At 42.6% G+C, this 12,267-nt stretch overlaps 1 protein-coding gene across 1 annotated transcript; it reads right to left on the bottom strand.

The window, feature by feature from the left end:
* Positions 1-656: 656 nt before the first annotated feature.
* LOC119284567 (cytochrome P450 716A1-like) lies at positions 657-3,540 on the bottom strand. The gene is made up of 4 exons (XM_037563697.1): positions 3,018-3,540; positions 1,593-2,034; positions 1,297-1,484; positions 657-1,210 (listed from the first exon to the last, which is right to left on the bottom strand). The coding sequence occupies exons 1-4, from the start codon at positions 3,522-3,524 to the stop codon at positions 872-874; spliced, it is 1,476 nt and encodes a 491-aa protein (XP_037419594.1). The 5' UTR covers positions 3,525-3,540; the 3' UTR covers positions 657-871.
* Between the last annotated feature and the right edge of the window lie 8,727 nt (positions 3,541-12,267).

The raw sequence follows: 12,267 nt of genomic DNA, 5'->3' as shown, positions 1-12,267 counted from the left end.
TAGTTGGTTAGTCCCCAAAATCATAAAAAACCATTAGATAACATGGAAAATAAAAATAGTTAATTAAATTTTAAAAGAAATAGATACATTTTTAATGTATGAATCCCAAGATTAATCAAAATTTGACATGGAGTGCGTAGGATAAGAAAAGAGGAAGAGTTCTGAAGTTTAATGGAGTTTAACCCTTATACAGAGTACCATGTCCATCTTCTTATCTTTGGATAACGAAAGTTTCTCAAGTTAAAATAATTGAAATGCATAGTAATTTTCCAACAAAACATCTTTTATTATGATCATCATGATAAAGTATAGTCTCCATGGCTTTCTTGGTATCGAGGCATTCAGGGCTGGCGCATTCAAGCGCATGCCTCTATGGGTCGACGGATGATCTTCTTTGCCAGGCCCAACTATTTTTGTGGAGTGCTTAGCGTAGTTCAATGGAAAGAGCACTTCTATGCAATCCACTAGTTGTTAATCTGACCCGTCCATCAAGCTAGATTAAATTTTTATCATCGACTAGGTCCCACATGGAAGAGAGTAAAAAAATTAAATAATCTCGTAGAAGTCAAATCAATGAGGACTTTATCCCACATCATGTGGATCATGTAACTAGTAGAATTACCATTGCATCATGTGCAAGGAATTCTATTCTATCGATTGCAATTTTTATGTTAGGGGAATGAAATATATAGCTCATAGGTAGGAGATACATCTTTACATTATACAATCTTGTAACTAGAAGAGTATCTCACAAGCACAACATGGAATAGCATGCTTCTTATGAGAAGCACATATTTACATTCTGAATTCTCACTCTAGTCTTCATAACATAGACCATGCATGTATCATCATAATTTTGCTTGTCATGGGTTTAACCTATTTCGGTATCCATAGTGGTGACTTGGAGGTTTTTGGCAAGGGGTCTCAACTTGAGTTTAATTGGAAGTCCAAGGATGGGCGTCGGCTTTGGATCCCTCTTGTAGGTTTCCTTTTCACACGTTATTTCCCACCTGAACTGCCTTACTAGATAGTGCATGGCCACCATAGTTTCTACCCTTGCAAACACATTACCAGGGCACATTCTTGGACCCCCTCCAAATGGCATGTAGCAGTACGGAGGGGCGGATTTCTCAAACCGGGAAGGATTGAATTTGTTAGGCTCATGAAAGAATTGCGAGTCCATATGTGTCACACTTTGCGCTGCGAAGACCTGCACATTTCCATGTTACTTGTGTGTGATAGAGTTCTCGGGAAGTATTATAGAAATCATTCATTATGGAGCTCATATGTACTTACTTTCCAGCCTTTTGGGATATGGTAACCCTGGTATTCAATGTCTTTGGTAGTTGTTCGGAAGCTCCCAAAAACTGGAGGAATTGTTCTTAGTGTCTCCATTGCCACTTTCCACGTATATTTCATCTTTGCAACATCATCCCAAGTTAGAGCATCTTTTGGGTTTTTATTCTGTGCAATCTCATCTTGCTCTGCAGAAGATCAAAAGGCATAACGATCAGATTAATTTCCATGGTGGTGAAGAAATTACCATTATTTGAATCAATTAGCGAAGGAAAGCAGCATAATAATACGCAGACCTCTAGTAACTTTGTCAAGGATATCTGGCTCATTGTAGAGGTACCGGATCATGAAGGTGATAAGAGCAGAAGTCGTCTCGTGTGCCCCTACGATGAGGCCCGTCGTGTTGTCTACAATGTCTTCCAGAGTGAGGGAGTGGGCACCTTGAGAACGAAGAATGAGCATGTAGCTGATGAAGTCATTATCAGAAGTGGCATTTGCTTCCTGCAATAGTGACTCTTCCCTCTTGTGGGCAATATTTGTGATAGCCTTCCGTATCTTCGCACTTGCAGCCATACCTTTGTTGAACCGGGTGAATGGTATATTTACCGGAAATGATAAAATAGCCTTCCCAAGAGTAACAAAATCAGTGCACAGTCCTTCTTTGATGGTAGCTGACTCTTGGCCCAAGACAACCGAACATATGATAGCAAGCGAAAGTCTCCTCACCATTGGTAGGACCTGTAAAATCATCAACTACTCATTTCAAATTCGCTCTTTAGCTTTTCTTAAATCCATTACGACATTTCTAGATTGCTGTATTTTAACTTCTACAAAAATCTTGTCGCATTTATTTCTTAAAAGATTCTTGTGAATATCAAAATTTTAGAAGTGTATTGCATCATCTTGTGAGATCTAAAATTATTTTATGGTGCCCCTCGATATATTATCATATTGACCCTCTAGCCTTTTACACAAGTAGAAAAATCCCTTCATCATCTCTTAAGGAGCTAGTATGCTTCATCTCTAAATTACCAAATATATCGTCATGCAATTTGAAACAATATAAATTGATAAATGCATGAATAAATACTCCTAATTTCTGGGTATTTTCATCATTTTCGTTGTTGCTGGAAAACACGACCAGTCATCGAGTGCTTGCTTTTACTCTTCTCAGTTCTTGTCCATAATAAATGGTTACCGGCCGGGGTTTAGATTACCAAGTTTTTTATTTTTGTTGATTTATATTTTCATTTTTCTGCCGTCTTCTTTATGAATGGAGTAGACATATAAACGTAACCATCCTCGCAAGAACCAAAGGAGAAAAATACTTCCCTTCCTCTTTGTAATGCCAGAGAAGAATATTTTTGGAAGCTCAGAGAAGAATACTCTATTAGTGAACAGTGTGCAACAAATACAGTCTATTCTACAATAATGTAGACTGAGCTAGCTATATGAGTATATGACATTGTCTCGTAAATACAGTATGTTTTCCATTGTTATTTAGGGGAGTTGGAATCAGCTCGGGAAAATGGACCAAAATAAGGTGAGCAGAATATGTACTGTACTTCATATAGGTTTCTTCTTGTTAGTACCACTTCCGTTGAGGGGCATGATAATTGAGACAATGAACCTACAAATTCTTTTTTTTTAGGATATGAACCTATAATTTCTGTATGTGAGTGAAACATATAGTCGAGCATGCAGTAAGCGTTTGCCCATACCGTGATAGAGTCACGACCGACCCAGTTTAGTTCGATGTGGCTCCTGACCTCATGGTCTATCTTGCAGACGTATCTCCTCACCATTTCTGGCTTCAAGTAACCCTGCAGGGCGCTGCGGACCAGCTTCAGTTCGCTGCCCGTGAGTGCCAGTACCGACCGCCCAACGAGGGCTCTCAGCGCGCCTGTCTGCGTCAAGATGAGTCCGTCGTTGCCGAATATGAAGTGGTTCGCCGCCGGCCCGGCCAGTAGCACCGTCGGCGACCCAAACAACGACATGGTAGAGACCGGGCCATATTTCTTGATCCGGTCTCGGAACCATTGGTCGTCGGTGTTGCTGCGGCAGGCGCGGAGGAGAGAGAAAGTACTGCCGATAACCGGCATGCCGAGATTACCAGGAGGCAGCTTATAGGCTGAGTAGTAGAGCCTGTAGAAGTTTTTGTGAAAGAGTTGGAGAACTGCAGCTACAAGCAACGCAATTACTGCCCCGAGGAGAATGGAGTAAGCCATAGGAAATTATGGTGAAGCCTTGAGGTTTGGGTGTTGTGTACTCGAAGTTTATATGGAAAGGGAACAGACGTCACTCAAGGCTCTATCTGCTTGAAGGAAGCTGCATAATTAACACGATTTGCACGATGGTAAAAAAGAATTCCTTAGTAACTGTTTGGCACAGACTAATTTTCTTGATCATGTCCTTTTCTTGGTCACAATCTGCTTTAGTTTACTTTATTTTGAAAGGAAGGTCCCGGGGTCCCCACAACGATATTTTTGAAAGAACTAGGTGATAGCCTAAGCGTTGCTACGGGAATTGCTTGTAATATATTTTATTGAGATTTGGTTGTATGAAACATGAATATTTAAGTTAATAACATGAGGATTAAAATTGAAAATACATATGCTTTATTGCATTTGATGCTGTATAGTTGTGAGATACTTGTGAAATCAAATAGAAAGCATTTTTTCATGCATGATTGCATGTTGTGGTGAACTTTGCTCCATGCATGGTTGCATGTTGAGGTGGACCTTTTTGTGAAATAGCTATCGTTCGAACTTGCTATGTCCAGTTGTATGATGAACTAATATGTGTTTATTTGTCAACGTTGTGTTGATCTACATTGCAATGGCTTGTATAAACTTGAGGATTTGGATATGAGGGGGTGATTGTGGGGGCACACATATAGGGGTCGAGCTTCTCCTATCCACGGACACGTCCGCAGATATGTCAGGGATCAAAATAGCCCAATCAAGTTGAAGATGCTCTTACAACCTCAAATTTCAGTTGTTTTTTCATTGATTCGATCTTATGTTTCCTTCATGCATCTCCCAACCAGTATTCATGTCAGCTTTTGCTGATATGACGACAAAACGGATGCTATCTCCCGCAAAACACTAGTGTTAGAGTAATCTTGATTAGTATTCAAGAGGGAGTATACGTGGTGTTTGAGATTGCATGAGCTAGCTCTACGTGTTGTAGTAGCATTGGAGTTGGCTGTATGTGTCCGGTTTAGGTTCAAGTCTTTATCAAGGTGGCCGTGTAATTAGATAGAGAGTTAGTCCTAGCTAGGTGTCATAGTCTGGTTAGGAGTAGTACCAGTTCTGTACGTGTCCTAGGCGGAGTACGAGTAGGTTTACTTGGAGTCGGTTCGGCAGCTTGTCCGTGTCATGTATATATATACATGAGCAGGGTACGATCAATTGTAACACCGTGAGAAAAGAAGAAAATCAATAAAGAGGGAAGAAGAAGGGCACGATACAGACCCTTGGCTATAAAAGTTGTTGTGTGCGCTTGATCGTGATTTGATGTGATCGATCATGTGGGCAAAATCCCAACAACTAGTATAGAGTCTGGACACATGGGCCGGTTTTTCTATTGTTAGCAAAATCCATACTTATGTTCAACTTGAAGAAACTTCATCCATGTGGGCATATGGTTGAAAAGTTACAGTACCCCAAAATGAATATGAACCCTCCATTTCTCTTGATCCAACGGTGGATGTCTATTGGTACTCCAACGTGTGCATGAGAGAGTACCTACTAAAAAAAGTGAGGGAGTACCTTCTGCTTGGGGGTAAAATAGTAAACAAAATTTTATTATTATTCTCCCATCGGTACATCACGGCTGATACATATTCGACTCGATCGCTGGAACCGTAATTCTTCTCCTAAAAAAACCTAATTCTTCAATGGGATAGGCGCCGGCGGCCACTGTGGTCTGCACACGTACAAGAGACAGACGGCCTCTGGGCCACAGACTTGCTGGAATGGCATGGACTGGGAAGTGGGAATGTTCGACGACCAGGGCTGGGCGGCGGGGCCGCGGCCGCCACGACCGCCACGGGCGCGTTGGGGAGAGCCATCTTTCTCGCGCAACTGGAATTCTAGAAACTCGCCCGCGCTGAAGCAGGATGATGACTAGGGCGAGGCGGGATACTCAAGCTGGGTGGAGATCTATCACGTCAGCTCTCCATCCTGAATGCCTGATATCTCTTGCAGGCTGATTAAGTGATGGACTTCTTGCGAGCCTGATCTCTTGCGTGTATTCCACAACAATGTATATCTGTGTTTTAATTTCCTTTGTAGTACATGTTAGAGATTTTGTGTGGATTTCCAGAACTTCTAGTCTGATCGGTAACTGTTATCCACTCCACTCGCTCTCGACCAATGCAAGGAAGCAATGGCGCGGTCGTCATGAAGACATATAACAGCGCTAATGTGATGGCGGCTGCGCTGGTGATCTGATTAGAAATCAGAGAAGGACCTAATTAAGAGTTGAAAAGACTAAACTGCCCTTATAAGTGGATGGTTAGATTTAAGTGGTACTCCATCTCTGCTAGAGGGAGTACCAGGGTACCGTAAAAAAGCTCGGTTGAAAATTCAGTGAAAGTGCCTGTATAAAAATAAGGTACCTAACCTTATAAACTTTGATAAACAAATATAAATATTTTGATTTGTTGGATTGTAAAAACGCAGAAAGGAATAACATAGGATCAGAATGACATGCCTATTCGAATCCTATAAGATTCAAGTTTATTTGAATCACAGGAAAAATGAAGATTTTTTCCAAGAGGATGAGGTGGATACTAGATTTCCTATGAAATGTAGTATAAATAATTCCCTAGGAAAAACTCCTGTAGGATTCAATCATAGCAATCAAACGACCGACGTAGAAAAAATTCGTAAGGATTCAAATAGTTCAGAAACCCTATGAAATTCCTTTGAATCAAAGGAGTCCGAAAGGCACGCATAAACTTTTTCATAGTCTGTTGAAACTTAGAATTGGTTCCTTAGATCAGAGAGGCGGACACAGGCCAACATGCTGCAGCTGTTTTCCTTAGATCAGTGGTTTTAATGGCTGCTTGGCGCCCCCCGCCACTTGCTAACCATGCTGTGTCGCAAATCCCCGTGATTGTCTCCCGTGCTAACATGTACAGAATTAAGCTCGAGCACTAAGATCGTCTACCTGCAGCTAGTACTGCTATCTATACTGTGCCGCAGACGTCATGATTGACTCCCGTACCAACATGGACGGTGCAGAATTAAGCTCGAGCATTACTTCTAAGAAAAGCTTGAGCATTGCTTGCATGTCGTCGATCGAGCAACCACTCCTCGATATTCCATGATAGCTCTATTGCTACTACAGCTTTGACACCGACAAGATATTCTCAAGCCAATCCGCTATATGCTCGTATTTTCCTATCCATCCGGCCGGCTGTAGTTGTTGATCCGATGCTTTTGCAGGATAAAACTTTGGCAACTTTTTGTGGCCAGTAGTTTATTTGCGCGCCAAACATGCGGACGCGTCAGGTGCCGAGAGATGCAAGAAACACAACATGATGTCCCGTCGATGGCTCCTCGTGTTCCACATGAAAATTTGGCCGCTTCTTCTTTTCAACTAGCGGAATCTAAATTAAGATTTCGGGGCATGTGCATTATTGGACTGGTCTAGTTAGAGGAAGCGGCTCCCCTGACGTGCGGCTCCTGCCGTTGTGGCGCTGCCATGTGGGCCTGTTCCCCGATGGGTCCATCAGTCAGTGGTCGAACGGCACCCTGCCGAACGGCAGAGGATCCTCGTCCCTAGTTAGAGCGTTGCTATTCGTGTGATATTCTTTTAGTATAAAAACCCTAACCGCACACAGACGAAAAACCCACATCACACATAGGCTATGAGTCCGTACACATTGATTGTCACTGAGGTAGATAGATTTATAGAATTATATTTTTTAGGTAAAAATAGGACAGACGGGCACACATCACTCTTGCTATGATGTTTGGAGCCTTGTCAGCTCCGAATCTTTCTTCAAATCTAATCCTTCTGTGCAGTGGTACCGAAACCGCAGCGTCACCGCTCAGATATTTCGGCTACACGGCATAAAACATTATTTTGGAAGCACATTTGTAGCATAAATAAATACTCTCTTCGTCCCAAAATAACTGTCTTAATTAGTACTCCCTCCGTCTCAAAATTATTGCCTTAAATTTGTCTAGATACTGATGTACCTAATACTAAAATGTGACTTGATACATTCGTATTTAGACAAATTTAAGATAAGAATTTTGGGACGGAGAGAGTACAAAATTATAATAAGATTAAGACATTTATTTTGGGACAGAGAGAGTAGCATATTAGTTCTTTTTATGCATGAACAAATCCAGCAACTTTGGTTATGCCGACACTCAGCGTTGGCGAAAGCTACATGAAGAAACACCATATCTGTAACCAGATCTTTTTAAGAAATCGGCTATCTGTTTAAAGAAAACAATTTAAGTACGCAATGTAGACTCAATTTCAACAGATCATTTATTGGCAAATGCCAAAATTGCAAACAATGTCTACATAGGACCATGTTAGAAACGAGATCAACGGCAAACATCAGGGAACCCATAAATGCTGTGTTTGCTCCTCAATGCCTTCGTTGACGAAACAAAAACATGTCACATGTGGTGACAGGATAACACTAATTAGGATCGAGTGGTGTTTCTCGTGGACGTAGTTGGGAATCTAACTATATTTAGCACAGATGCAAACTGCAATTTATCACATAGATAAGTTGTAACTTATGCATACCATGGTTAGCTATTTATGTAATTTTAAAAAGAAAAGAAAAAATAATTCAGAACCATGATATCTGACTCTAGCTATTGTGGCGTTAGTAAACGACAGAGGGTAGAGTAAAAAATGTGATATGTCGGCGAGGTTGGTCATACTGGGCGGCGGTGTTCAGTTGTCGGCGTATGAGGCTCTAGAGCCCGGCGTCTCAGGTGATAGTGGGGGATATCAGGTTGGGAGGTGGCGTGCCTCAGGGAGTCCGCTCTTGGCTGGATCTGGAGGGCCAGATTGGGTTAGTGGAGACTTACTACCTCGGCTGCTCGACATGTGACAGTGGTGCCTTGGCGTTGCGTTGCGGGAAGGTAGCCCACGACGTGGTGCTGCCTGCCGCCCGTGATCCCCATCCTTGGCGTGGAGGGTGATCCCAGTGTTGTCGGTGCTTTTACGGTGGCGGCTCCATGATCTTGTTATGGAGTCCTTGTTCCAGCAGCAGTGTCCTTCCCTCGGGTTGGGTTCGTGACCTTGGTACCTCTGTGTGACTCCAAGTGAAAGCTCCGTAGTACGGCGCTGCCGGCAATGCTTGTGGGTGTCAAGTCCCTTGTGAAGGTGTCGTCATGGTTCCCCTCCTCGTGCCAGGGCTTCAGATGAAAACTCCAGTCCTTCTTTGCAGCTTCCGCGGTGGCAGAACGTTGCATCGTTATCCTCTTGGGGTAACGTGGAGCTCAGGTAACTTCATGTTGCAACATGCATCTTCGGGCATGGATCCTAAACTGAAGTTTCTTCGATTCTGGCATGGGGCAGTCTTGTTGGTCTCCTACTTTAAAACGTAACAGTTGTCACCGTTCTCAGTCCTCGCTATCCGCATGCAGGTCAGCGCTCCACGACTCGAATTGAGAGGGCGCAGTGGCACTCTCGGGTGGCTGCTTGGTTGTGCGCGGCGCGTAATAGTTTAGTGGTTCCCAAGGGGGGCGCATTTGTCGTTCCTAGTCTTTGGTCTTGTGTACTTACTGTTGGGTGTGAATTCTCAAGTTTTTTTTTGCTTGGCTTTGAGTTTGTGGCTTCTTCGCGCCTCTCTCAGATGTCGATTTTATTTTAACTTGCTTTTGTAAAAGAATTTTCTCATCACCTTGTATCGGCTCAGACGTTGCGGCTATAAGCGGGGCGAAAATTGTGCTGACAATATGTTGCTTATCAAGTTTTGAAGGAGGAAAGGGAATAATTTAGGTATGTGTGAAGATGAGGCGAGAGTGAACAAAGAATGAGAAAAAGTAACGGAGTAATCTAGACCTCAAATAACAGATTGTGTACGATACTTAGATGGTCTGCCAGCTTTAGCCACATGATTTAATAAGAAATTGAATTAATCTTCGGCACGTCTAAAGCTAGGCACAGCATTAATTTGGGAAAAGGTGTACTCCCATCGCTGGTCTGTAACACGCGCGCACGCGCGCACACACACACAATTTAGGTGTGTGTGAAGATGAAGCAAGCACAAAGAAAAATAGAGAAAGTAACGGACTAATCTAGACCTCAAATAACAGATTGTGTATAGGGGCTGCAAGAAAAGCTCGAGGCTCATGAGCCGCTCGAGATCGACTCGTTTTTCGATTCGGCTCGAGATCAACTCGAAAAGAAACAAGCTGAGTTTGAACATTTTATGTAGCTCGACCGAGAAACGAGCCGATCTTGAGTCAATGTTGGATCGCTCGATTTTAGCTCGATAGCTCGACATAATATCATTATGTTAAATGATCATGCCATATATTAAATGGGAATAAAGATAATGTATTACCATATATGTTGTCCATAATTTATCTCCATTTTATTTACCAACATACATGAAAACTTAATTAAGTGCAAAGAAGATTTAGGCCTAATTTTTTTTTTTGAAAAGGGGTGCAACCCCAGCCTCTGCATCAATAAGATGCATACGGCTCATAATATTAAAATAGAGAGTGTCACAAAGTCTTCAGCAGGTTTAAAGTAAAAAAGACGACAAGCCGCTCAGACGAGCGTAAACATAAAGCCACAACCGGCTGGCAAAAAATAGGAGCACTACATGCCTATCCTATTACATGACCGCCATCCAAACCGGTTGAAAATAACCCGAGCTACCATCTCCCATCGGGTAGACGCAGTAGCCAAATGCCCCCTGTCCTCCATCGGAGTGAGTGGCGACCACATACGGATCAACGCTGTGGCCCTAAAGATAACCTGCAAAAAATGAAAGTTCGTTGCTCTGTTAAAAACCAAATCACTTATGCAGTTCCATACTGCCCATAACAAGGCACACGCGCCAACACGAATGAGTCTTGCTAAAACCAAGTCTACCCCATCAAGCCATGTTCCAAACAACATATTGATAGAAGTAGGCGGAATAATATTGAAGGCAATATGAATCGAACGCCAAAGAAGCTTAGCCAGTGGACAATCCAGAAAGAGGTGCCTGATAGTTTCATTACAATCGCAGAAACTACATCTAGCAGAACCCACCCAATTGCGTTTTGCCAGATTATCCTTTGTCAAAATTACTTTTTTATGCACAAACCACATAAACACTTTAATTCGCAAAGGTACCTTAACTTTCCAGACATGTCTGGAGCAAGGAATGACACTAGTATTAATGACATCCAGATACATGGATTTAACCGAGAACCTACCGTCCTTTGTCAATTTCCAAAACAACCTATCTGGATCCTGAGACAGTTGGACATCCATCAGCCGGCGTACAAGATGAAGCCATGCCTCCCATCGTTCACCCACTAGTGTCCTCCGGAAGCTAATATAGAGAGGCGTTGACTGTAAGACATTTGCAACGTATACTTCTCGACGTTGAACAATGTTATACAGTGTGGGATATTGACGTGCCAGAGGTGTTTCTCCTAGCCACGTATCCTCCCAGAACCTCGTAGTAGCTCCATCACCAACTAAGATTTTTATCCTGTTAAAGAAGAGGGGCTTGACTCTCATCAACCCTTTCCAAAACGGTGAATCAGTTGGGCGCACCGTCACCTGAGCTAAAGTTTTTGACTGAAGATACTTATTACGCAGAATTTGTGCCCAAGTAGCCTCTGTCTCGGATGAAAGTTTAAAAAGCCACTTGCTAAGGAGACATCTATTCTTGATCTCTAGATTTTCAATGCCTAGACCGCCTTGGTCCTTGGGCCTACAGATGATGTCCCATTTGGCAAGCCTATACTTACGTTTCAACTCATCGTTTTGCCAAAAAAACCGGATCGATAAAAGTCTAATCTCTTCCTAACCCCCACCGGGATCTCAAAGAAGGATAGAAGAAACATAGGCATACTTGTGAGAACCGAATTAATCAAAATTAATCGACCTCCATATGACATGAGCTTCCCTTTCCAACAGCTTAGTTTCTTTTCAAAACGATTCTCAATACACTTCCACTCCTTGTTCGTAAGCTTACGATGATGAATGGGAATGCCCAAGTAAGTAAACGGTAGTGAACCCAACTCGCATCCGAACAATTGCTTATACGCCACCTGGTCCTCAGTAGCTCTTCCAAAGCAAAACAATTCGCTCTTGTGGAAGTTAATCTTGAGTCCAGACAATTGTTCAAATAAGCACAGCACAAGCTTCATATTCCTAGCTTTCACCAAGTCATGCTCCATAAAGATGATCGTATCATCAGCATACTGCAAAATGGATATACCTCCATCAACTAGGTGCGGAACCAAGCCCGAAACCTGTCCCGCCTCCTTGGCCCGGCCTATTAAAATAGATAGCATATCAGCTACTATGTTAAATAAGATCGGTGACATTGGATCCCCCTGTCTTAGGCCTTTATGTGTCTGGAAATAGTGACCTATATCGTCATTCACTTTAATCCCTACACTCCCTTTTTGCGTAAAGGAATCAATTTGGTCGCGTCATGCCTTGTCGAATCCTTTCATACGCAACGCCTGATGAAGGAAAGGCCATTTGACTTTATCGTATGCTTTTTCGAAATCCACTTTAAAAACCACCCCATCAAGTTTTTTTGAGTGAATTTCGTGGAGCGTTTCATGCAAGACGACCACCCCTTCAAGGATATTTCTATCCGGCATGAAAGCAGTCTGGGACGGTTGCACCACCGTATGCGCTATCTGCGTGAGTCGGTTCGTCCCAACCTTAGTGAAAATTTTGAAACTTACATTAAGCAAACAAATGGGTCTGAACTGCTCAATGCGAATAGCCTCTGTC

The sequence above is a fragment of the Triticum dicoccoides genome, chromosome 4A (assembly GCF_002162155.2).
Source record: "Triticum dicoccoides isolate Atlit2015 ecotype Zavitan chromosome 4A, WEW_v2.0, whole genome shotgun sequence".
NCBI lineage: Eukaryota > Viridiplantae > Streptophyta > Magnoliopsida > Poales > Poaceae > Triticum > Triticum dicoccoides.
This window is presented reverse-complemented; position numbering and strand designations above follow the sequence as displayed.